Source organism: Phocoena sinus, chromosome 6, assembly GCF_008692025.1.
Source record: "Phocoena sinus isolate mPhoSin1 chromosome 6, mPhoSin1.pri, whole genome shotgun sequence".
Lineage (NCBI taxonomy): Eukaryota > Metazoa > Chordata > Mammalia > Artiodactyla > Phocoenidae > Phocoena > Phocoena sinus.
Genome location: NC_045768.1, coordinates 27,582,253 through 27,610,045, shown reverse-complemented (window position 1 = coordinate 27,610,045; position 27,793 = coordinate 27,582,253). Strand labels below are relative to the sequence as shown.

Sequence of the window (27,793 nt, the reverse complement as noted above, 5' to 3'; positions counted from 1 at the left end):
TATAGCATTTAAATAGGGTTTGAATGCCAGAAGTTTGATATGATTTGGAGGCTGATATAAAAATATCATATTAGAATAAAACAAGATATGAGGTTCATAAGTTATTGACAAGACAAACTCATAAGAATATGTTTGCATCAGAAAGATTAAAAGAAACAAAACTAAGTCGAAGTAATTTAGATTAGCAAATGTTTTTATTTGAGAACTACAGATAACTTAGCCAAGAAATGCAATTACTTAGAATTACTTGTTAACAAACTGAGATGATACTGTGGTTTCTTTAGAGATTTTTACCATTTCACAAATAGTCATATTTACAGGCAGATAATCTTTCCTATATAACTTGAACTGATTTTAGCCCTTGTCAGGTAAAATTGCATTATTATTAATATCCTCCCTCAAGAATATTATATGTTTTTTATTTCTTTTGTACCTTCTCATTTACTTTTTATGTTTAGTTACCAAACTTGGGCCTAAATGTGGTGAATTGTACATTTCCATTCAAATTCCATAGATTCAGGAAAATGAATAACTGGCTTGTAGCTTCCTTGGAGCTGGGCTGTGTGCTCCTGTTAGCAATGTCTAGATTTTACCAGTCAAATTCTTGGTCTTAGGGTTTGTAGGGAAAGACTAAGTTGATTCTAGTCCTTTTGAGCAGTTCTCTCTGCGGGGTAAACCCCCTGGGGTTGAGTTAGACTGATACTAAACGCTGCGGCCCACTGAATCTTCTGGGACCTTCTGGGAGACTCAGAGTAAAATTATCTCTCAAGAAACTATGGGTCACAGGTTTTCTAGGGTTATTCCATACCACTGGAGTGGCCACTAATGACAACAGGAACTCCAGAGAAAAGTCAGATTTTTTAAATGCTGTGTTAAATAGTTGTTTACTAATTTTTTGACTTGTTGCAGCCCTTTTTGACCAACCAGTAGAAATAAGTATATGAGCAAAGAACTGGAGGGAAAGGGAGCGAGATGGAGATTTAATAGTTGAGGCCTACCAAAACTTCATATCCTGCCACTTGTGGTGCTTGGTGTGGAAAATAGTGAACATTGTTAATATCTGTCTCTCCAGTTGTATGTAACTCTATTTCTTCTGTTATTGGAATTGTCAAAAGTGATGAATAATATTTCTTATGACCAGAATTTTTAAAGTACATTATCCCTTACTTCCTTGTAAAGGTAAATGATGTGATATTAATCACCAATTACTTTCTAGCCTCAAATGTTAGTGTCTATGATATAATTTTACAGTGCCTAGAAAGCAGCCACCAACACAAACTAAACACATGAAATGTATCTGTGTCTGTGTTCTAATTTTTTTGGTACTTTGTTTTCACACTTTTAAAGATGTGGAAACTAATATCTGGCTATATTACAGGGCTTATATGAGAGACAGGACTAAAATTTGAGACCTCACTTTTGAGGCCAGTCTTTTATTTGCTTTTAAACTGCATGTTATTAACCCTCTTACCTTAGAGAGCCTCTATGATTTAGTTGAGGCCTCATAAAGGGACAGTGTCCAAAAAAGAAGAGATAAAAGGTTGCACCCCTGGGACTGGAACCCATGTTTTACTGTTTGGGTGCTGTGGTATTTGATAAATTTGGTCTCAAGCGGCTTGGGGGTGATACCTGTTTTTGCTACCCTTGACTCTACTCATCTCTCCATCATCAAACACAGGGAATAGCTTTAGGATTTGTTTCTTCCCTTAGGATTTTAACAGGCAACTGGGAGTGATGGCACCTTAGAGTTATATCCAATTTTTCTTTCTCTCAAAAATGCAGATGTCCTCACATATATTAACTAATAACTAATATAGAGGTTAACCCTGTTTTCTTAAGGCAGTTCATTCTTGGTAATACAGGGTCTCAGTTTTGCTTAATCCTAACTTTTTAATAACCCACCTGTTGAGGAATTCTGTTTCCATTTTTACTGAAAAGCTGCATTATTTCGTCTTTCAGTAAGCTCTTATCTGTATATGTGCAGATTTTGAAAGCTGTTAACTTTTTTGCATATAGTATGACATTTTCTAAAAGTGGTTATGGTCAGTAGATTTGTATTTAGAATATTTAAAATACACTGAGCAATGGGTCAGATGCATAGGTAAAATTAAAGTGCTCTTTACGAAACAGTAGAGTATAAAAGGATTCTTGATTCACTAGGTAAGCACTAGGTTCTCTATATGAATATTTTGTTGTTTGATGATATATATTTCACAGATACACTGAAACCTTAGCTAAATCATGTATTATCCTTAAGTGAAATGGGGTATTGTAAAGGAATATTTCTTCACTGAGTACTTACCAGAAATTTCAATTTTTGGAGGGAAGTATAACTAATAAGCAGATTTATTGGTAACTATGTAGTAGATAATACCTTGTCTAAGACCCAGTTAGGGTCTTAGGATATTAAATAGGAAGAACTGTGCATTACTCAGTTGTGAATCAATACATTTCAATGATTAACCCTCAGTATCCAAGGGAGAAGGTAATACTGTGATACACTGATTTCCTAAATTAGCAGTTCTGAGTAAGTCTTGGGAATAGTACAGATAGTTCCCCTGATACCAAATAATTTGAAAAGCATAGTTTTGTTTTGGATTTTTAAAATTTGATTTCATTTAAGTAGCCCCTCTCCCCAGTCTGTTCTTTGCCATGTATGTCATCTTTAGCTCTATCAGCTGGGTTAGTTCCCTTGCTTCTGCCATCATGGCCTGTTTCTCTGTGCTTGCCTTATTTTGAAACCACTAAGAGCTTAAATATGAAATTATTAAGTGTTAGGGCATAAGAGAAAATGTGTGTGTGCCAGGCTCTATAATTTTTTACACCACATCACTTTCTCCTCATCCTTAATTCTACCAGTTCTTCTTCCTATTTAGTCATAACAATCAGCTGATGCTCTAATAATAGGAAATTGAGGCTATTGATTCCAGCAGAAGGAATAGCTGAAAGACCAGTGGCCATGAAAGTACGTTGTATTTGGTTGGAGTACAGGATAGATATATAGAGGAGAATAATGGGAAATAGAGTAGGAATTTGTAGATTACGGCTTTATCGTTGTAGACTTTAAATTTTAGGGTTAGGAATTGGAACTTTATTCTCTATATACAGTGTTAAATCCATTGAGTAGGAAAACAATGTGATGATGGTTATGCTTCAGAAACTAGAGATATGCTACATTTTTAAAAATTGAAATATTGTTTTGGTTAGCACTTAACTTCAGTTTGGATAACTCATCCTCCCATTTGAACCTGAGAGTTGAAGATACCTGTGTAGAGTGGGATCCTACTGGAGGAAAAGGTCAAGAAAGCAAAATTAAAGGAAAAGAGAACAAGGGCAGGTAAGCTAGTTTATTAAATCTGTTATCTGAATAAAATGCTTGTACATTGATTCTTACTTGGCAATAACTTAAAATGAAATTCTTGGGAAGGGTAAGCTGGGACGAAGTGAGAGAGTGGCATGGACATATATACACTACCAAATGTAAAATAGATAGCTAGTGGGAAGCAGCCGCATAGCACAGGGAGATCAGCTCGGTGCTTTGTGACCACCTAGAGGGGTGGGATAGGGAGGGTGGGAGGGAGACGCAATAGGGAGGAGATATGGGGATAGATGTATATGTATAGCTGATTCACTTTGTTATACAGCAGAAACTAACACACCATTTTAAAGCAATTATACTCCAATAAAGATGTTAAAAAAATTCTTATTAGTAACACCAAAGTGAAGCATATAATATTATCAGTACTTGAATTTGTCATTAACATTTTTCATTACTTTTTTTTAAGTTTCTTTCCTAATCCTCTTCTTACACCTTTTATTTCAGTATTCCATTACTTTAAAGTTATATCTACAGCACTTTGAACTGCTTAGAGAGAAATCCCTAGCAATAGTTCCTGAATTTTAGACTTATAGATCACCTGTCTTACCCGAAGGTCTGCAGTGAATGACAGCTATTACCATGTACAGTCCCAGTGTCTGGCCCCTGATCAGCAGCCTTATGAACAAAGAGGCAGGCTTGGGACCTTTTATTATTGTAGGACTTATTTAGATAGTCTCAAAGTATGGGGGCCTCTTTAAACAGAGATAAAGTTTGCTCAAACTAAAATAAGGTAATCACTGTGAGTTAAACAGTGAATCAAAAGAAATTCCTCAGCAGGCTTTTGATCTAATTTTACTATAAACTGTTAAATTTAAGTTGTAAAGCAGTCTCTTAACAGTTGCCTATTTTTATCTGACAGTGCCCATGTTACTTCACTGAAGAAACATACAAGGTGATGATCTATGTCTGTATAGTTCTAGGACTTAGTATATCTAGCTTGGCTGAATAACTTTTATTTTTCTTTAACCAATAAGCAGAAGCCATTGCAGCAGCATTCATAAGCTAAAATATTGGTCTGTGTAGACTGTCTGTATTGGTGGCTTATGTTTTGAATTTACAGCATTATAATGTGCTGTATATTATTTGGATTATGTTGTATATGATAACAAAACAATAAGCTCTGCTTTAAAGTCTTTCTTGAATTATTTTCCTTTATCTGATTTTTTTCTGCATTTACTTATACTTGGCACCTTTCTTGTTGTGCTGTATTCAATATATCTAACATTACAGCTTTGCATTTATATATATTTGACATGAGGCAGGTTTGAAGTGTCCTATGTTTTATAATAATCATGCAGTTTCAGAAGCATCAAAGATAAAAAATAAAGGTCATTACTGAAGTTATTAGGACAGTGCCAGAAAGATGAATCACTTCAAATTGCACAAGTAATAATGTGCTAATTTGAAGATACTGCGTATCTTTCCCAGAAACCAGAATGTGTTCTCTTTTCAAAATTATCTTTTCTTTTTTCTAGTTTATTTGCTTATTATTGGTAAAAGTGATTTCATAGTTAGTGTATTATAAATTGTAAAGTGCTGCTGGATTTAATAGAATCAGTGACATTTCATTTGGAGATTTTTAGGATACTTATATGTAGAATTTCATCATGTTATTTCTCTTTCTCTCTTCCCTCCTTTTAAGAGTATTTTATTATGTAGGCTACTTCTGGAATGTTACATACATTTATTCTTTCCATAAATATTTGTTCACTGCAGGATGTCAGCTGGATATTTTGGAGTTTATAGGGGTAAACACTGTCCCTGCCTTCAAGGAATTTGCCCTAACTTATGTAGATGAGATATATCTCTATATATAAATAACAATAATACAAGATAGAGATTATGTGTAATAGTATGTGTGAATCAGGGAGTTTAGAGGAAGAAAGATTTCCTGAGCTGCCGCACGTTGAAGTGGTCAGTTAGGACAATAAGCCAAACTGAAAGTAACAATCAAGACTTCGTGCACTTACTGTGATAGTATAAGCTAGAGGCCACAAAGGAAAGGGTGTTAGCTCCCCCCAGGGTTCCACTTTTCACAACAGAATGGCTCAGGGTGAGGGTTAGGTAAATGAGAGCAGATGGCAGATGGTGAGTATCTGAGGGCCATCTCACTGCCCAGGAAGGCCCCAACAAAAGGCTTCTCCTATTGTTTTATGGACCTGAGGCCAAGGAAATGAGAGAGGGGGAAAGGTTAAGAGTAGAAAAGTATTGAGACAGAGTGGAGAAAAGTGTCTTCAGACTGCTCCCTGACCCCTGCCCTTTTTAAGGAGGTCTCTGAAGAGGCAGCTGGAAAGGGTCTCAGCTGGGGGCCCCCTGCTGTAAGGGGGCCTCTGAATACAGGCACCCAATCTAGGAATGCAGACATTCATATGAGCTTGGGGTTGCAGGGGGTATTGCAACTGCTTCTAGAAACTCCAGTGAACTAGCTCTGTACCAAGTCTGGGGTAGAGAAGGCAAGCATTTATAATTGCTTCTTGTTGGGCCTGAAAGATCATACATAGGATTTTGGCCTGGAGCTGGACTCTTCAGAAAAGTTATTTAGCCTGGTAGGATCTGGGAAGCCTTCATTAGTGAAATGGTATTTAGGTTGGTTCTCAAATAAGTGGAAGAATGTGTAGCGTTTGGACTTGCAGTGAGAGAAGGAGCAAGGAAAGGAAAAGGCACTGAAGCAGATTGCCTGAGTTTAAGGGACACTTGAGTGACTATATTTAGCTGGATAGTGCTCTGCAGAGGTGAGAAGGCTGGAAAAGCAGAGTGGGCCCAAATCAAGAAGAACCTGAAAAGCCAAGCTAAGTCATTTGTAGGCAGTAAGAAAGTGCTTGAAGATTTTAAAGTAGGAGAATCAGTTAGGTTTATCTCGTAACAGTGAACAAATGAATTGGGTAGCAGAGAGATCATCTGGGAAGCTGGTAAAACAATCCAGAGTAGAGGTAACAAAGAGGCTTAATTCAGATAGTTGAGTGACTGAGGTGTCTTTAAAGGATGGGATCATGTTTGCTTTAAGACAGGGGGTCCCCAAGCCCCGGGCCTGGCCGTGACCCATAACGGTCGTCTTGGGAGGGGGGGTGTGCACAGCAGGAGGTAAGCGGCAGGTGAACAAGCGAAGCTTCATTTGCCGCTCCCCATCGCTCCCCATCGCTCGCCTTGCCACCTGAACCATCCCTCCCCGGGTCCATGGAAAAATTGTCTTCCACGAAACCGGTCCCTGATTCCAGAAAGGTTGGGGACCGCTGCTTTAAAACAATAACAGCTGTTGTACTTCTTGCAAAAATGTACTTAGGGTTGGAAGTCTAGAATGCTGCAAAGGAAGACATCTCCTTATTTAATTTTTCTCTGAAATTTAAGCTGCCATTCTTAGCAGTTATATCTGGTTTTCTTTTTGCCATGCTTTCCCTTTATTTCTTTACTACTGGTAAGTTATAAATTTTTTTTGTTTTATGAATGCAGTGATTTGATATAATTGAAATCTTATTTTTTTAAACATCTTTGGGATTTGATCTATTTTCAGTTTTGGGGAGTTAGTGAGAGGCCTTAATGCTGTCCAGTTTACCGTATCATATAATTTGATAAAGGGAGGGCAGGTTGCATCTTGTCCATTTTAGTAGAAGAAGTGCTTTATAATACTTGATATTATCCTGTGCCTGGATTTGGGTAATTGCTGTTTTTCTTTTTAAGAAGAAAAGATACAGAACAAAAACACTGGGTCGGCCAAAAATTTCTTTCAGTGTTTAAGTAAAAATAAAATACCTATTTTTCATTTTCGCCCAGAACTTTATTGAACAGTGTATTCATCATTTTGTTCCACTGCCTTCGGCCACTTTTCAGGAAATGTCATAATTCCATCTTCCCAAAACGTTTTATCTTTTTGAGCAGAGAACTGTTCCAGGTGCCTTTTGCAGTCTTCCAAGGAATTGACATTTTTTCCATTAAGAGAATTTTGTAAAGACCGAAATAAATGGAAATCCAAAGGTGCAGTGTCTGGTGAATACGGTGGTTGAATCAGAACTTCCCAGCCAAGCTGTAGCAGGTTTTGCCTGGTCATCAAAGAAACATGTAGTCTTGCGTTATACTTTTGGAAGATTATGCGTTTTCTGTTGAGAAATTCCGGACGCTTTTCATCGAGTGCTGCTTTCAGTTGGTCTAACTGGGAGCAGTACTTGTTGGAATTAATTGTTTGGTTTTCTGGAAGGAGCTCATCATAGAGAACTCCCTTCCAATCCCACCATATACACAACATCACCCTCTTTGGATGAAGACTGGCCTGTGGTGTGGTTGGTGGTGGTTCATTTCACTTGCCCCATGATCTCTTCCCTTCCACAATATTGAACAGTATCCACTTTTAATTGCCTGTCACAATTTGTTTTAAAAACGAAGCATTATCATTATGTTTCGGTAGAGAATCGCACGCAGAAATATGGTCAAGAAGGTTTTTTTCACTTAACTTATGTGGAACCCAAACATCAAAGCGATTAACATAACCGAGCTCATGCAAATGATTTTCAGTGCTTGATTTGGATATTTTGAATAGGTCGGCTATCTCCCATGTCGTTGATTGTTCTCAATTAATGTCTCGATTTGATTGCTATCAACTTCAACTGGCCTACCCAACCGTGGTATGTTATCCAGTGAGAAATCTCTAGCACGAAACTTTGCAAACGACTTTTGACACGTTTGATCAGTCACAGCACCTTCTCCATACACTGCACAAATCTTTTTTTGCATTTCAGTTGCGTTTTTATCTTTCTTGAAATAATAAGGCATAATATGCTGAAAATGTTGCTTTTTTTCTTCCATCTTCAGTATTAAAATGACTACACAAAAATTCACCGATTTTGATGGTTTTTTTTAAATGCACACTGATATGATAGCTGTCACAATATAGTCTAACAAAACTGTTTCGAATGAAGTTAAAGACAACTAAGCGCTAGTAGAGCCATCTTATGGAAAAAAGCTGCACGAACCTTTTGGCCAACCCAATACCTACTGCTTATAAAAAAGGTTATTTAGTTTTGATTCTAATAAGTCTTAAAAAGAAAAATAGCAATTACCCAAATCCATGCACAGGATAATAACGTATTATAAAGCATTTCTCCTACCAAAATAAGTCTTGCTTTTCATCTAAATTTAACTGCAAGAAATGTAAGCTATAATCCATTATCTTTCTTGAGTTCTTTTTTTTCCCCTTGAGTTCTTTTTTTCCCTTTTTGTATTGTCTCATATTTCAACTGTATGTTCTTTGTACAAGCCTTGCTCAGTCTGCATGGTATTAGTGTTTTTAGCATGCTTTATGTTGATGACTTCTTACATTTAAGTGTTATAATTGACAAATCTGTTTAATAATAAATAATTCAAATAAAATTAAATGTTGCTATTTGTGCAGCGTGATTAGAAATCTTTAGAAAGATTTATTTCTTGATTTGTAATTTTAGTTTGTGAAACATGTGCAACATAGAATATTTGTTTTTCTTTTTGTTCCTGTTTATCTAGAAGTGGTACACCATCCCCTAAACGGACATCCATAGGCTCCAGGCCACCAGCAGTAAGAGGCAGCAGAGATCGTTTTACTGGGGAATCATATACAGTGCTGGGTAGGATAAACATAATAGTTCTTCATTATCTCAGATTAAAGGCATCGTAGTCACATTGGTGGACTTTACACTCAGTGGTGGAGTGGCTGCCTGTGTATTGAATGAATTGTTGCCAAAGTTTCTCCCTCTTGAAGCTTAATTACTTTGGTGGGTTTTCAAATTGTCTTTTTATTGATATGTTTTAAATTCTGCTTCAGTTTACATAGTGCTCCACATTTATAACTCTTGAGAGGATAGTAATGAAGAAAAGTTCTGAAGCGTTTTATATTCAGAAAAGTTAGCAGTAAATGTACAAGTCATTATAGCAGATACTCTGCATTTAGTGTCTGTGTGTTAGCATGATTTTTCTCCTGAATCAGATTTTTTGTGCCATTTTGTGGGACAAGATATAGGTAAAACTCTGTGACTCATAGGGAAGAGGTAAGAGTCAAATTTACCTTCTGATCTTTTGTAGGAGACACTGCTATTGAAAGTGGACAACATTACTGGGAGGTCAAGGCCCAGAAGGATTGTAAATCCTACAGCGTGGGAGTAGCATACAAGACTTTGGGGAAATTTGACCAATTAGGAAAGACAAACACTAGTTGGTGTATCCATGTCAACAACTGGCTACAAAACACATTTGCGGCAAAGCATAATAATAAAGTCAAAGCCTTGGATGTTACAGTTCCTGAAAGAATAGGTGTATTTTGTGATTTTGATGGGGGTAAGTTTACTGATTTTCTCCTAAGTTATTTCATCATCGTTGCTTGTATTTCAGTACTTTTCATTAGTAATCATCTCTACAGAATTTCCATTAGTATTGTGGTAAGGGTATTTTGACCTTCTAGGATTTGATCACAAACATAATTTCAGCTCTGTAATTGACTGAAAGGGCACGCGATGTCTGCTTGCAGGCCTTCAAAAGCACTCATCTATAATATACTAAGTAAGTTTGAAAAAGAGATTTTGCTAATTTTAGTCTTGAGCCTTAAAATTTCTTATGCCCGTTTTAATTCCTCCTTTACCTTGTTTTATTACTTGTTAAGAGTGGTAGAGTCAGATTTTTTGAGTTGGAATAGACCTTAGAAATTACCCAATCCATTTGCCACATAGTATAAAATCCTTATTACATTGTATCTGCATGTAGTTGCCAACTCCTATGCTGGAACTTTTCTGTGTGAAGCTAATTGTCTTAGAAGGCAGCCTGTTTCGCTGTAGGATAACACTTGGTTAGAAGGTTTTTCTTAAATCAACTCACTTTGTCTTCTCAGTAACTTCTGAGACTGTTGCTCTTAAATTTTGACGTCTGAAGAAACACAGAATTATGTTCCCTAATTCATACTTACATTACAGTAAGTCCCCTACATATGAACCTTCAAGTTGTGAACTCTCAAAGATGTGAATGTGCGTTCGCGTGTCCAATCATGTAAGTTAGTTCAAGAGTCTAGTGTACATTGTCACGTGTATACGTCCTCTATAAGTGGTTGTGCTTTTGTGTACTCTACAGTACTGTATAGGGTACAGTAGTACAGTACCTTTATTTCAAGCCCAGGATGTCAGGAAGCAAGCCTAAAAGCAGCAGTGATGTAGCTGGTACTACTAAGAAGAGCCAAGCGATAAGGATGGAAACAAAAGTGAAAATAATTGAGAGAGTGGAGCAAGGTGAAAAGATGGTAGACATCGCTCATTCTTACAACGCGAATTGTTCAACCATCAGCACAGTTCTAAAGAACAAGGACAAGATCGGACACACGAAGTCTGCTGTGCCGAAGATGTCAACAGTAGTATTGAAGAAGCGTGGAAAAGTGATGGAGGAGATGGAGAAACTTCTCAGTGTGTGGATGCAGGATCAGCATCAGTGCTGAGTCCTGCTCAGCTTAATGCTGATTCAAGAGAAAGCTAAAAGCCTTTATGAAGACTTGAAGAAGAAACGTGGCGAAAAATCAGAGGGCACACCTTTTAATGCCAGCCATGGCTGGTTTCATCGGTTCAAGGCTAGAGCCAACCTTCAAAACCTAGAAGTAGGTGGCGAGGCAGCAAGTGCAGATATGGTAGCTGCTCGGGAATTTCCTGAAACGCTTCGAGAAATTATTGATGAAGGCACATATTTATCCAAGCAGGTGTTTAATGTGGATGAGACAGAACTGTACTGGAAGAGGATGCCAGACTGAAGTTACATCAGTAAGGAGGAAAAGCTGATGTCAGGCTATAAAGCAGCAAAGTATAGGCTAACTCTGTTGTTTGGTGGCAATGCTTCCGGCAATATGCAGCCGAAGCCTCTCTTAGTTTATCATTCAGAGAACCCAACAATCCTTAAACACATAGCCAAAGGCTCTCTTCCTGTTGTGTGGAAGAGTAATAACCCCAAGCCTGAGTTACACAGGCCATTTTCCAGGACTGGTTTTTCTAGCACCTTATCCCAGAGGTAGAGAAATATTGCTTGGCAAAGGACATCCCATTCAACATTCTTTTGCTACTCCGGGCCACCCCCCATTCACGGATGATTTTCATCCCAACCTCAAAGTAGTGCATCTGTCACCAAATACTATGTTGCTCATCCAACCTAGGGACCAGGGAGTTATACCAACTTTTAAGAAATATTATTTACATCACACTTTTCATCAGGCAGTAAAGGCAAGTGACGGATCAGAAACAACCTTGCAGCAATTTTGGAAGGACTGTAACATCTACAAGGTCATAAAAAATATGGGCTTTGCTTGGCGTGAGGTTATGGCCATCACCATGAATGAGGTTTGGAAGAACCTTTGCCCACAGTTTGTTCATGATTTTCGTGGATTTGAGAAGGTGGATGAGGAGTCCAAAGAGGTCTTCAGCAACTTAGTGACCCTCAGCGAGTAGCTGGTGCTAGATCTGCAAGAGGACGACTTCAATGAATTCCTTGCTGTGCAACACAAGAAGCTTACTAATGAAGACTTGATTGAACTGGAGGCCCAGAGAAAGGATGACGAGAAAAGAGGAAGAACAGGTAACTGAAGAACTGAAGAGATTCATGACGCAGGAAATGGCAAGGGGATTTTCTTTATTTGAGGAGGCACTGTTAGTTTTTGAGGCACAGGACCGGAACGTAGAACGGTATACAAAGGTTGCAGCAGAATTCAGAATGCAATCCAGTGCTACCGTGTCATCTATAATGAGAAAAAAAGAGCTACTCCCCAGACATCACTGGATCGTTTTTTCAAGAGGGTGGATAGAATTAAATCAAGCAAGGAACCAGGACCTCTGCCATCAACGTCAGCCCTGAGTGGAATTGCGGCTTGCCCTCCGTCTCCTGTTGCTGACGATCCTTCAGCTCTGTCATCTCCCACCTCCTCTCCCTCTTCCAGTCAGTAACACTTCTTGCCTGTTCACTTGATGCCAGCCCCTGTATGCCAGCTGTTGTACTGTACAACTGTACTTTTCAAGGTACTGTACTGTAAGATTTTAAATGTTTTCTTTACTTTTGTGTTTGTTTTTTATGTATTATTTGTGTGAAAAGTATTATAAACCTGTTACAGTACAGTATTATATAGCCAATTGTGTTAGTTTGGTACCTAGGCTAATTTTGTTGGACTTAGGAACAAATTGGACTTACGAACACGCTCTCAGAATGGAACTCATTCATATGTAAGGGACTTACTGTATAATCCTTATTTGTTTAAAAACTACTAACATTGCTTCTCTTGCCCTGTTTTTCCAGACTGTACATTCCCTATACCATTAGCTGTTCCTTTTATAATTTAATTTTTCCAAACCCTTATTATCTCCTGTGGTTGTATGCTATGTCTATATATTTTAAAGGTTGGTTCTCAAAGTCGAACACACAACTTCTGACCTTCATAGGTTAGTGATTTGGCCGCATAATTTCTAGTAATATGACTTACCAGCACTGTAGATCAATATTGAGCTTGTAGCCACCTAATCCACTAGATCTTTTTCCATGCAGTTCTGTCAGATTATCTTTTTTTCTCTGATATTGTCAGTGTAGGGGTGTTTTTTTGTTGTTTATAACTCAAATGAAGAATATTATATTTGTCCTTAAGTTTCATCTTAATAGATTTGGCCAATCTTTCCCTCCTGTTAAGATCATCTAAAAATTAACTTGGTGGGGTTATTTTTTGCAAAATTTCTTTAGGCTTTTTGAGTTAGGTATTTGATAAGTATCTTCTCTACTGTCATCTAAATATTTATAAAACTTTTGAAGATGAGGTACTGTTGAACTAGGGAACAAAAGTAATTCCCTAAATGCTTCTCTCCAAGTTGACACTTAGAGCTAATAAAACGAAGTTTTACCATTTTAGTTAACATTGTGTCCAGATGATTCCATGAGGCATCAACCTGGTTACTCAAACAAAAAAGTAAACAAATTGATTTTGGTTTGATTTATTTTTAGTGATAGTGATGACATGTCAGTTTTGCTGCATCTTTTTTATTTACTCCTTTGAATCAGATAAATATTTTCCTCAGGATAACTAGTAAATTTATTGGCACACATTTTTTTTTCTTTTTCAACTACCAAGATAGCGTTTGCTTATCTTCTCTTTTCCCATACTTGGTGGTTCCTTAAAGATAGTAGTAAGAAGTATAATTGTTAACCTAGAGCATAGGGTATAGGAAGAAATTGTAATGTAGGATGGGATCAGATTCTGAGGGCCTTGAAAAATAATAATAGGCTAATCTTTTTTTTAGTAGTTGGTGGGGGGGCTTCTGTTCATTTTAGAAAACTGTAGTCATATGATTGTAATATAGTTTTAGAAATATTAGACAGTAAATGGTTAAATGTAGAAGAGACTGCAAACATTGATAGGGGAAGACTTTTCAAGGAGGTGGTCTTTATATAGACAAGACCATGTCTGTTTTGTTAAGTATTATGTCCTTATTGCCGGACAAGTGCTTCGCATAGTGAGCCCTTAATAAGTATTTGTTGAGTGATTAGTGGTAAGAGGGATCTGAGCAGTGAGGAATCAAGAAGAATGAATTTGATGGTGTGAAAGTAGAATTCATAGGACTTGATAACTAAATATGGATTGGAAGAACTGAAGATGACTGAGGTTTCATCCAGTGTGATCAACAGGGTGATAGTATCATCAACAGGATAGGGAGCATAGAGTCCTGGGGAAAGATGAGATGCCAGCAGGACAGCCATGTGGCATTATTTAGCTGAAGCTAAATATTAGAAATGGCATCACGAATGGCCAGTGAATATTGCACAGAACAGTTAAGCATTATTGCTCTGCTGTGTACTAACTTTGTGACCATATATAGGTTGCTTGATATTTTGAGGTAATGTGTATAAATCACCCAGTTATTTAATAGTAGGCATAAATGTTAGTTTCTTTTCTCTTCTTCTCTGTTTAGTGGCAGCAGTGGGAGCATTGTAGAGAGAAAGAGCCTGGACAAGCATCTACACTTATTTTTTTTTAATTAACATATGACTATTTTGATAGCATCACTAAGAGTTCCCACTAATAGAAATAGTTGTGCATATTACATGTTGGGTATGGATTTAAGCTCCTTTTGCATATTGTTCTCACTTAATCCTTATAACTATCCTAAAAGGTCAGAATTATTAATCTCATGTAACAGATGAGGAAACTGAGGCTCAGAGAGGTTAAGTGAGAAGCATCTAGAAAGATGGGTTTGAAAGAGCAATGAGGTGATCTGTTTCCTCCCTGGGAGTCTGACCACTGTTGATGCCCCTGTTTCTGGCTTTAAGCATCTACATTTAGAATAGGAGAAAAAGAGACAGAAGATATCCTCAGGATTAGGAAACAAACCAAGAGAATAGTCATGAGAGAAGAGTTTGAAGAAGTGATAACAGTTGTGAGGATGCCATCAGGTTGGACAGTTAGGTGGTCAGAAAGAGTGATTTAGTTGCATGATCATTGTTGAAAGACGGACTGTGAGGAGATTTTAAGAATTAACAAAGTTGAAGCGGTGATAACTATACCATGATTTCAGAAACTCAGGTATAAGCATGGCTTCAAGTAGTTAGAAGACAAAGTTTCATAGAGTAAACCTTAAATGGTGATAGGATTTGGGTGGAAAGGCTGATTATATAATAAAAATGAAGAAGAAATAACCATGGCTTTTACTGGGCTAAGGAAGCCATTTGTTAAATAATGATAAAATAAATAGTCTATAGTTGAGTAAGTAGAATAGTGCCAGATTATGCAAGCCCTACGGAGATCTTGAAAACCAGGGAAAGAAAACTGGATTTGGGCTTTTTCTTAAGCATGTTTACTACTGATTTGCAAGTGAGAATTACTAAGGCCAGTCCTCATAGTGACAAAAAAATTAATGCCAAAATGTGCATTTGGTTATTACTTTTTATGCATGATTTTATGTTAGACTTAATTAGATATTATGATTTTTTTCAATAATAAATCAGACTTTTTTTTCTCCTTCCTTTTAGGTCAACTTTCTTTCTATGATGCAAACTCAAAACATTTGTTGTATTCCTTTAAGACAAAATTTACTCAGCCAGTACTACCTGGTTTCATGGTTAGTACGTAATTTATATTTTATTTGGTTTGGCAACTTTAAGGAGAACAATCTATGCTGTATATTTGGGGAAGCACAATACCTTATTTTTTCTTTATAGTCCTCTCCCTTTCCCCAGTCCACCTCTCCCAAATCTGTGTTTGTCTGTATATTTTTGGTATATTTTATTGAAATGAGTGTTAAGACACAAAAGTCTGCAAACCATAAGCGTGTAGTTTGATCAATATTCATAGGACCGCACTCAATTTTGTAACCAGCATCTAGGTCAAAAAACGGAGCATTGTGCCCATTTCCAGCCCCCAAAAGCCCTCCTCCAAAGTGGTTACTGTCTTGAGTTTTTGTACCATAAATTCATTTGCCTTCTTTTCAACTTTGTATAAATGGAATCATACAGTATCATTTTGGCTCAATATTATGTTTGTGAGATTTATCCATGTTCTTCTATGTGGTGATAGTTCACATAGTTTTCTATTGTATGTATATGTATAGTTTTCCATTATATGACTATATCATAATTTATTTACCCATTCTAATTTAGTTGGATACTTGGGTGGTTTCCCATTGGAGACATTTACAAATAGAACTTCTATAAATATTCTTGTTAATGTTTTTTGGTAGATATGTATATGTATTTCCAATGGGTATATAATTAGGATTGAGGTTACTAGATCATATGGTATGTGTGTAACCAACTGTAGTAGAGTTTTCCAAAGACGTTGGTTATACTAATTTACCAGCAGCAGTATATGAGAGTTTGAATTCCTCCACATCTTTATCAGCACTTGGTATTGTCTTTTTAAAAATTTGTATCCTTCTAATGGGTATGATATATTACATTGTGGTTTTCATGTGCATTTCCTTGGTGATTAGTGCTGTTGAACACCTTTTAATATGTTTATTGACTGTTTGGATATATTCTTTTGTGAAATGATTGCTCAAGTCTTTTGCCTGTATTTCTGTTGGATTTTCTTCCTCTTTCTTATTGATTGTTTTGGAGTTATTTCTATAGTCTGAGTCTTTTGCCGGATATATGTATTGCAGTTATCTTTTCCACTCTGGCTTTCCTTTCCCCTCTCTTATTGGTGTCTTTTGAGGAACAAAAGTTGTTGATTTTTATGTTGCTCAGTTTATCCGTTTTTTCATTTATGGTTAGCACTTTTTGTGTTCAGTCTAAAAAATTTTTATTCACTCCCAACGTCATGAAAATACTGTGTTTTCTTCTAAAAGCAGAATTTTCCTTATACATTTAGACATAGACTGCATTTACAATACAAGTACAATATAGAAATGATATGTTTGGTATGATGTTAAGGTTGAAATATGTTCTTTAATTCCATATGGATAGCTGCTTATTCCATCTACTTATTCATTTACTGAGATCATCCTTTTTCCACTGCAGTACAATCTTTGTAAAATATTAGATGACTATCTATGTGTGGTAGACTGAATATATGTACGTCTATATACACGTGTATAATTTCAGGACTACTCAATTTGAGAAAACATCATGATTTTCCACACAAAATGAAACTTGGTTTTGAATTTATATTTTTATTAAGGAAATATTACTGCTTCTCCTAATTCCTTTATCTGTTGCATTTCCCTATAAGATTAGGCCACTGTGGGGAGTTCTGCAATCCAGTTAAGATCATCATTATTCTGGCTAGAACTTTCCTTAATTTGGGGGCTGCTTCTCCAGATCAGGATGGTGTATTTCCATTGCAGACTTGGTGGAATGTTTATATGTGTGTTCTTCGACAGTCACCCCCAACTGTAACTCCTAAACTGTAAGGATAAAGTATTCAGGTTATATGTGGGTTTAAAATACAGTACTTTTAAATCTCACAATTGATAATGATTATTTACCCTAGATACCATAAAGTCATAAAATAAGTTTAAAAGAATGCTAATAGGGGCTTCCCTGGTGGTGCAGTGGTTGAGAGTCTGCCTGCCGATGCAGGGGACGCGGGTTCGTGCCCCGGTCCGGGAAGATCCCACATGCCGCGGAGCGGCTGGGTCTGTGAGCCATGGCCGCTGAGCCTGTGCTCCGCAACGGGAGAGGCCACAACAGTGAGAGGCCCGCGTACCACAAAAAAAAAGAATGCTAATAACGAAGACTCCTAGATTTCCCTTAAAAAATAAAAATGATTAGTGAATAAAGTTATTGTTTGTAGTACCATACTTAGGGATATTGGAAAGGTTATTTTCTTTTTAACCTCTGCATATGATTTATTTTTGGCTGTTTTTCCAAATTGGTCACTCAAGGACAGTATTTTTACCATGTGGAATTCAAAGTTATTTTTCCCCTAAGTCTCAGATATGCTTTTTTTTTTTTTTTTGCGGTATGTGGGCCTCTCAACTGTTGTGGCCTCTCCTGTTGCGGAGCACAGGCTCCGGATGCGCAGGCTCAGCGGCCATGGCTCACAGGCCCAGCCGCTCCGCGGCATGTGGGATCTTCCCGGACCGGGGCACAAACCCGTGTCCCCTGCATCAGCAGGCGGACTCTCAACCACTGTGCCACCAGGGAAGCCCTCAGATATGCTTTTTAAAAGGGTAGATTTCATGTTTAATTTGAGTCTATCTCAGGAAAGTAGGTAGTGAGTTTATTCATTGTTTTTTCATTCCAAATGATGAAACTATAATTACATTAGTGAATGTCATGCTTTTTTCATGTGCTTATTTGCCGTTTGTATAATTTCTTTGGTGAAGTATCTTAAAATATTTTGCTCATTTTTTACAATTGGGTTACTTGTTTTCTTATTATTGAGTTTTAAGATATCTTTATGTATTCTGGATAAATCCTTTATCAAATAAATGTTTTGCAAATATTTTCTCCCAGTCTCTGATTTTTTTCCATTTTCTTGACATTTCAAAGAGAAGTTTTTCATTTTGATTAAGTCTAGTTTATCGATTATTTTTCTTTTATGGATCATGCTTTGCCCAACTCAAGGCCACAAAGATATTTTCTTTTGTTTTCTCCTTGTAGTTTTATAATTTTAGGTTTTACATTTAGGTCTGGGATCCATTTTGAGTTAACTTTTATATATGGTATAGAGCATGGTTTGAGATCTATTTTTTTTTAACATCTTTATTGGAGTATAATTGCTTTACAATGGTGTGTTTCTGCTTTATAACAAAGTGAATCAGCTATACATATACATATATCCCCATATCTCCTCCCTCTTGTGTCTCCCTCCCACCGTCCCTATCCCTTTTTGCATATGAATGTCCACATGTTCCAGTGCCACTTACTGAAAAAGACTAAACTTTCTCCATTGATTTTCCCTTCCACCTTTGTGCTAGATATTTTGAGTAAATATTTTTTAAATCAAATAATTTTCAATAAAATAAGATAGTAGTTTTATAATCAGTTGCTTTTATATTTTTTAATTTATTTTTTATTGAAGTATAGTTAATTTACAATGTTGTATTAATTTCTGCTGTACAGCAAAATGAGTCAGGTATACACATATATACATTCTTTTTTTCTTTTGGCCACACAGCTTGCGGGATCTTAGTTCACCAACCAGGGATTGAACCCAGGCCTTGGCAGTGAAAGTGCCTAATCCTAACCATTGGACTGTCAGGGAACTCCCCTACACGTTCTTTTTTATATTATTTCCATTATGGCTTATCCCAGGATACTGAATATAGTTCCCTGTGCTATACAGTAGGATCTTGTTGTTTATCCATTCTATATATAATAGTTTGCATCTACTAACCCAAAACTCCCAGTCCATCCCTCCCCTACCCCCCCATCCCTCAGACATAAAGAACAGCAACCACAGGTCTGTTCTTTATGTCTGTGAGTCTGTTCCTGTTTCGTAGATAGGTTCATTTGTGCCATATTGGTTTTTTGTTTTTCGGCTATGCCACGTGTCATGTGGGATCTTAGTTCCCCGACCAGGGATCAAACCCGTGCCCCCTGCATTGGAAGCACAGAGTCCTAACCACTGGACCGCCAGGGAAGTCCCATGTTTTTGTCTTGTTTTTGTATTTTAAGAGTTATCATGGGCTTCCCTGGTGGCGCAGTGGTTGAGAGTCCACCTGCCGATGCAGGGGACACGGGTTCGTGCCCCGGTCCGGGAAGATCCCACATGCCGCGGAGCGGCTGGGCCCGTGAGCCATGGCCGCTGAGCCTGCGCGTCCGGAGCCTGTGCTCAGCAACGGGAGTGGCCACAACAGTGAGAGGCCCGAGTTCCGAAAAAAAAAAAAAAAAAAGAGTTATCATTACCTTCTGTCATTAATATTTTAGAATGTTAATTATATAGTTATACATTTCACAGGTCAGCAAATTCTTTGTAACTATGCTATAGTTACTTAGTAAATATTTAATACTTTAGGATATAGTTGAAGTTGGGAATACTTAAAAAATTTCTAGACTCTCCCTCGATTTATGCTTATGTCTGCTACATAAATGGCAGTTGATGACAGTTTAACTGATTCATATTTTCACATTTTAATTCTCTTGACTGTATTCCAAATAAGTTATAGTTTACTGAATGACAGCTGCTCTGTTCACAAGTGAAGCAGTTTTATGTTTCATAAACTCATTCACATTTATGATAATAGAATATGGCAAGTGTATCTGGATATTGTCATTTGCATTTTCCTCTGACAACCTTAAAGAATTATAAAAGAGTTCTTATTGTTAACAAGCTAGGGAAGAAACTCATGGAATTACTCTGTTAACAGAGGGGTGTTAAATTCCTATATTGTCAGGCCACACCTCGTTCTCAAAATCTAAAGCAGTAATTGGGGTAAAGAAGTTGACTCTTTGTGCACTTCTCTTGGTTGTGAACGTTAGCATCAATAATAATAATGTCTTTTGCCTAGATTAATCCAATTTAGTCTCTAAATTTCTACAGCCCTTACTTCCCTTTCTTGTGTGCAGCTCCAGTGGGTTCTGCTCTCATAGAGACTTCCTTTGGTCTCTTGGAAAGTCTAAAAGACTTCTTTGGTTCTAGAAGACTCTTGAGTTAGCCTTTCCACTTCCCCTCAGTTCACATACAAAGGTTATCAGTTTGGAATTTGATAATGTTCACTTATGTGGCATTTTGCCTTTCAAATAGAAATATAAGGATCATTTAAGTTTTCATTTGATTTGAAATCTGACTGGAGCTTTGTTTTTGTCCTTTCTTAGGTTTGGTGCGGTGGACTTTCTTTGAATACTGGGATGCAGGTTCCAAGTGCTGTGAGAACACTTCAGAAAAGTGAAAATGGAATGACTGGTTCGGCTAGCAGCCTAAACAATATTACTCAGTAATGCCTATTCAGAATATGTTTACCTTCCCTCACCCCTTCTTGAACGGGTGGCCTTTTCTGTGCAGTTACTAATCACAGAAATTTTTGAGTGGTGGAAATCAGGTTTGCTACATTCTGCTTTAAGGTGTGGGATCTGTTAGCATCAAGCATCTAGTATGAAGCATTCACAGGAACCTGCTGAGCAATATCAGAGAAGCAAGCAGACATCGAGCAAGAAACTGATGTTTTGAAGAGTAAATGGGAGAAAAAGGCAGTGTTTAAGTAGTTACATAGAAACTCATTCTTGTGTTTCTTGGATTACTTTGGTTCTTCTAATACGTTTAGTTACATATGGTAGCCCTAGGACCTGAGGGAAAAGCATTTAAATCTTGTCTTCTTTCCTCTGTACTTTCTCTTTTTTAATGTCATCACTACCTGTTATTTAGTTCTTACACTGAAGCTTGAAAACTATACAGTCCTCTGTGGTTTTCTAAAAATGGAAATAATTGTTTGGGGGCGCTAGAAAGGTTTTCTTACAATAGTTTATTTTTCCCCTTTTATAAACAAGCTGAGGTTTGCTAAATTATCCTCTTTTGTTTGACTGGATTGAATATCATTTTCTCTTTTCCAAATATTGTGATATTTCTCTTATGGTTATAACTCAAAAAAGAAAGTGGGTAGGAAGTTTCTAGACAAAATAGCTTAAAATCACCCAGATTTCAGTTTTTTACCTGCTGCAAAGGGATATTCTTTATATGTTACCCTGTTTAATCAGACTTTTCTTTCCATCGTTTTGGATGATGGGTAAGATTTTTTAATGCTTTATATTTTCTGATTTTTTGTCTAGTTTAATACTACCTTTAGTAGTTACCTTTGGTAAATTCCCACTTGAATTTGGTAATAACTGATTTTTAACATTTCTAGGAAGATGAAAGTTTATTAAAGCTGTATAGTAAGTAGAGAAAGCTACCTATTCAAGTTTTATCTACGAGGAATAGGTTATAAAGGGAGGTGCCTAAAACTGTTCTTTACTGAAGTCATTTAATCTGCTTTTTAATAAGATGGAATGGTTTAAACAACTGTTTTGAAAAACTACAAATCTCTGACTTATTTGGCACATGAGTTTTTCAGATATAACTATTCAGAGGTGGTTTTTCTCTCAGTCTTTTTGCTACATGCATTTGCCTTCTAAAGGGTTGTAATTCTTCCAAAAATCAACATAGAGTAATCTTTACCAAACTTAGGGAAAATGTGTTAAACAATGAGTAACACCCACGGTTATTGAGAAGAGTATTTATATTTTTAAAGTTGATTAAAATTTGTAACAAGTCCTTTGAGCCAAACTGAAAGTTGTAATTACAGTATTTAAGAATCCATTGAGCATTTTAAAGAGGTCTGGATTTGTATATCCCTTAATTTTTGAAACTTTTACTTTCTCATGTTGACTTTCTTTCGTTCACGTTTTAAGTATATTGTGTTATGACAACCTCCCTAGAAGTGACCATTGCTGCTTATTACATTTGAATTGCTTTCTACAGAAAGCCCTGTGGAATAGGAACAGCTCATTCTCTCTTAAAGTTTACTGATAGGATGTTTTTTGTTCATTGTAAAACAAATCTAAATAAGGAATTTCATTTGAACTGGGTATTGTTTTTTCAGAGGACATTCATATCTATACCATTGTCTGATGACATATTTTAAAGACTATAATGAAGTTTAGAGAATGACATTGTCAGTAGATATTCTTTTGATTCTCCAAATAAATATAATTTTGATTTTTGTCTCTCCTAGAGATTTTGAAAGAAATTTTTGGATGTCCCTACAGCAGGGTCGTTCTAGGACCTAAGGAAACAGGAAGTTATAATTCTTTTTCATAGAGTTAAACCTGAAAACAGTAAGTTAGTGGTGGAGCTTTATGTGAACTGCTTTCTGTGAACAGTTATGTATATTTTAACAAGATGACACAGAAAAAGCCAGAAGTTCTTGTATTAAAAACTCTCACTGTTACGTCTGTATAATCGTATCCTCTCTTTAATTAAGTGCCTGCTTCCTCTAAGCATGCTCTTGCTCCATCCCCCATGCAGTGTCAGCTGATATTTAAACCAGAGGCCATTATATTATACTGGTAAGGGGCTTCCATTGCAGGGGCATGAGGAAAAGGAAATATTAATCGGGCTGGAGGAGTGCATATTATTCTTCCTGTGCGCATGTCATCATTTGAAACCCTTCATATAAAGTTTTCTAATATTCATTTGGAAAATTCATTTGAAGTAATACTATTATACCTCAGAATAAGAATCTGAGGTTTTCCTTTTACTGTGCTTCTTCTTAAAAGTCTGTAAAAAAAAAAGAACAAAATGTGTGTGAGGTTTTAGCTTAGTTGATTTACGTTTATTTGTGTTAAGTTAAACTGGAGGAAGTTTGCCACCCTTATTTTCAAACTAGAAAATAGTCTAACTGTAGTGCCTATTTACATAGTCTCAAATTAAGGTAACCATTAACTTGACACACAGTATATAACATTCTCTTTGACATTTGAATTAAAAAATATTGAGATTTTTTGCACTCAATTGAAGACGTTATGGAAAGTTGGTATACCTTTTCAAATATTCTTTATTGTTTTTTTTTTTTTTACTCTTCGTTTTGACAGGTCAAACATGATTGATTTCTGTAAAAGAAATGCATGAGAGGTTGACGGTAATGTATGTTACCACAGGTGTAAAAAAAATTATGTTTTATAAAAACATACATTTAGTATTGCCTTTCTCTTTTAGCAGTTGAATCCCAAAGCAGTTTTAGTAAACTGGATAAAGAAATGAAGGAATTGCCTTAAGCACTTTAGAAAAAGAATTCTTTTACAATTCATTTTGACTCTTTGGACTGACTGTCACATACATCTTTAACTTTTCATAAATATGTATATACCAAGCATTTACTAACTGAATATACATACACATTTAATATACAGTAATTCTTTGAATGTTCCAGGTGTAGGTAAACAAATTGAAAGTATTAAAGGTGTGCCTGTCTGTACATGGCTTTAACTGATGGCACCTGTACCATTTTGACAAACCATGAACTGCTGCTGTACAGCTAGACTTGACCGAATTTGTTCTGCAATCATTTTTTCCCCATGTTATCATCTAAAGAGACATACTGGCTTGGCTTTATTTGCTCATTTATGAAATTAAGGTGTGTACAGTATCGTGTATAATTTGAATTTTTGAGACTGATCCTTGGTGGTATAAAGAATAAATAATTTGTAATGAAATCTTTTAATTAGGCTAAGATACTCTATTCCATGACTTACCTAGAATGATTAGTTTTTTTATATATACTTTTCCCATAAAATTATTAAGTTACTTAGATAGTGTCTTTTGGAAACATGGGAAAAAATTGGAAAAGGATATATATGGAAAATGATTGTTTCAGAGTATTAATTTTAAAGAGACAGTGTAGACTTCTATAAAATATGTGAATCTAGGCTAACTAAACTACAGACTATATGTAAAAATCATCATGATAATTCTTTTTAAAAAACTCCATATTTGTAAGGTCAGTGTTCATTCATTGGCTAATTCATACAACAAATATTTAAGTGTCTGGGATATGACAGTCATACTTCGTATTTGGATTTCCCAAATTAGTGAAGTGTGATTTTCTGTGCATATAGTAGTTTTGCTGCTTTTGCGTGGTAAGACATAGTTTGCATCTTAAAAACAATGTTTTTGCTAATAAGTCAGAAATTTTAAAAAGTAAATGTTAGAGTTTGTAAAAAAAATTCTAATTAACTGCATATAAAATGGTTCACTTATATGTAGTCACATAAAATGTGTCTGGAGAATTTTCTTCCTTGATTTTATTTTTACACCGGATATATTCTCTTAGGGAAGTGTATGGTCAGCATAAATTTACTCAACATCCAAATAACCATAAAGTTATTTGTTATTTTTAATTTACATTTCATAATGCCAGTACTAGAGCACTTATAAGAGATCATGAATGTTTCCTTAATCATTGCAGAAAGATTATTTCATATTCAGCATAGTTTTGTGTATATCTTACAGTATTCATATTATGCAAATATTTGTGATCTTGATATGTCACATATGATAGCTTTGTTACCTGGAATATTTGATTAATGTAAATACTTTAAGTTTTTTGAGTAATTTGGAGGTTAAGTGGATTATATTTGGTATATGTTTTTGTTGAAAAGGTATTGTTGGGTATGCCATATAAAGGTTAGTATTGGCTTATAAATATTGAATAGATATCAGAGATTGTCATAGTACTTTTCTCCCCAGACTACTCACTTATTAAATTTAAACAGTATTTGTTAGTTCTGGGTCAATATAAGGTCCTGACTTTTGATTTGTAATCATTTGAGCTGTGTTAAATTGATATATTTTCTTTCTTTTTTTTTTTTTTTTTGATATATTTTCTTAATGGTACCCGTTCAATGTAAGTTGGTCCTTGGGAAGGGACATATAGAGGATTTCACAGTATGTAGGACAGCAGGTAGGTGAATGTGTTTGCTTTGGCTTGGAGCTTCTTAAGTTTGGGCCAGTTTTAAAATAAGTCAAATTGTAAGTGATTGATAAAAGGCATTTTTATTAGTATTGGAACTTTTTGGAGAGTCTAAGGGTTATGAAAATGCTTTTTTTTTAAACATTTCCAGTATCTCTAAGGTACCAAAGCATTGAGTCTAATTTACCTTTTAAGGAAGACTCTTTAAAATCAAATTTATAACTAATTCATACTGTAAGATAATAGTAGCTAAAGTTGGAGTAATTTATATTAAAAACCATTAGTCTAAATTTTCTGGATGTAACAAAAAATATTTTGGCTTAATTTCTTTTAAAGTATTTAACATGAATCACCTTAGCTCTACCATATACTAGATCTGTTATCTCTACCTAAATCATTTATCATCTTTGGGCTTCCATTGCCTTACATAAAATATTGTAACTTCTTCAGCCTACCTCACAGGGCTGTTGTGAGGAATAAAATGAAATGGAGTGTGTGAAATTGCTTCAACAACAGTAAAATGCTATGTAAATGTAAGGTATTACTTTCAGTTAATAATGGACTTAAGTGTTTGGATACCTCTAGATGCCATTTACTTTGACAAAGCATGTGTTTAAAGTGGTATCACCAGGACATGAAACATGATTTTTTTTTTAAAAGAAGAAAGCCTAATTAAAATATCCTTTAGCATTTTTAGTTTATGCATGACTTGTGGCCTTTTTGTATTTTCTCATCAAGCCTGTTACTCTATTAAGACTTACAGAACTGTAAAAAATTTCCCACAGCATTAAAGTGTGTCAGAGTAGAATAGTAGCATAAATAAATGATTTAAGCTATATTTCCATCCCGGCATTTGCACTTTCAATTTATGACTGCTCAGTGCCACATGCAAAGACTGAATTTGGCCTAAATAATTCTTTCCAAAACAACAGTTTTGGAATGGTTCAGCAGTTTGCTGTCATCAGATAAATGATATAAGGTGAATATGCCCACTTAAAACATTTGACAACTTTTGTTGCATTGTCATTTTTTTAAAACATGATGAGGCATTTCAAAACTGTCAAACTGAATATCATTTAGTATCTCTCCTAACCTACTTGTTTTGCTTTAAATTGAATTAAATGGTTTACAGGTTGTCTTGATCCACAGATTGTTTGGTGTTTCTATCATCTGGACATGGTTTTGCTATGCAGTTCTGATAATAAAAATTCTAATTCCTCAGGTTTAACCTTTAAGTTAAGGATGACGAACATTAATGGACTACTTATAATTAAGCAGTACGCAGTGCTGCAAACTAGTGTTTTATAATAAGCATTTTGCCTCATTTTCCTTGGAAACAAGACAAAGCTTTTAAAATGTTTTTTTAAACTTTAAAATAGAGTATTCAAAGTGGAGTAACTTGTATGTTGAAATGATTGTATGTTGTGTATAGAATGACCAAGTTAAGTTCTTTAAAAAGCACCTGGAATATCTCATCTAAAAATTAAACCTTTTTTCCTGCTATCTTTTGCTTCAGTGCTTGCATTTTTATCCACTCTCATTAGATATCTACAATGTGCTGTTGAGCATGAGAAGATAAAAGTGTCATAGTACTTTTGACCCCAAAGATTTTTATTTTAGAGTAGTGCTGTTCAACACAATTGTACGCAATGATGGAAGGTTCTGTATCTGGGCTGTCCAACACAGTAGCCACTAGCCATAGGCAGCTGTTGAGCACTTTCCATGTATGTGGCTAGTTCAGCTAAGGAACTAAAATTTTTATTGTAATTTAAGTGTAAAGAGCCACATCTTGCTAATAGCTGCTGTTTGGTACAGTGCAGCTATAGATGGAAGATGAGACATGCTATAAGTAACTATAACATAAACCGGGAACTTAGTTTCTGTCTTTGGAGCTTGTCACATCTTGCATTACATTTTGGTAGATGGTAGCTAGGAGGGAACCAGAACCTAAGATTTTTTAAAAATTTATATTCTAACTTGAAACCAGTTTAGGAGAAAAAAGAAAACCATTCTATGACCAGGTGAGGCTGGATCTCCTGTAACTAAGATCATTTTCACCAAGAGAAGAATGAAGAGATACTGGATAGTCTTGAGTCACAGGGAGAGGAATGTGACAAAAGATATTGAGAAGCCAGTACCCTCATATAGAAGATGGAGTGTGTGAATGGGTGCAACATTTCTGGAGAACAATTAAGTAATATCAAGTTATTAAATATACATACCTTTGAAAAGTTTAATTCCATTTCTAGGTATTTCTCTTACATATATACTCACAAATAAGTACTCACTGCAGCATTTTGATAGCAAAATACAAACAACCTAATTGTTAACTGAACAATGGGCTTACCAAGATTCTGAAGGCTCCCCTTTTCTAAGTTGCTACACAAGTTGTTATATACTTGTCTACATATATTCTGCATGCCTCCCTCCCAAAATGTTATAAATATATAGACCATTATGGGAATTGGCTTCCTCAATTAGAGAACATTTTCTTTGGTATACCAGTCCTACTGTGCCTCACTGGATCTCGGGTGAGAGCTCAGGAAATTTTGTGCCTTCTACTTTTCTGTCC

At 35.9% G+C, this 27,793-nt stretch overlaps 1 protein-coding gene across 3 annotated transcripts in view; it reads left to right on the top strand.

Moving 5' to 3' along the window:
* The window catches only part of FSD1L (fibronectin type III and SPRY domain containing 1 like), a 65,933-nt gene extending 39,209 nt beyond the window's left edge, over positions 1-26,724 (top strand). The window contains exons 9-14 of one of the 3 annotated variants that reach the window (XM_032635888.1): positions 3,208-3,337; positions 4,239-4,271; positions 8,867-8,967; positions 9,422-9,673; positions 15,362-15,450; positions 20,594-26,724. In XM_032635888.1, coding sequence (XP_032491779.1) covers positions 3,208-3,337; positions 4,239-4,271; positions 8,867-8,967; positions 9,422-9,673; positions 15,362-15,450; positions 20,594-20,716 — 728 coding nt within the window. In that variant the 3' untranslated portion in view covers positions 20,717-26,724. The remainder of the gene's footprint in view (positions 1-3,207; positions 3,338-4,238; positions 4,272-8,866; positions 8,968-9,421; positions 9,674-15,361; positions 15,451-20,593) is intronic. The other 2 variants (XM_032635889.1, XM_032635890.1) reach the window with 2 other exon arrangements.
* Positions 26,725-27,793: the final 1,069 nt, after the last annotated feature.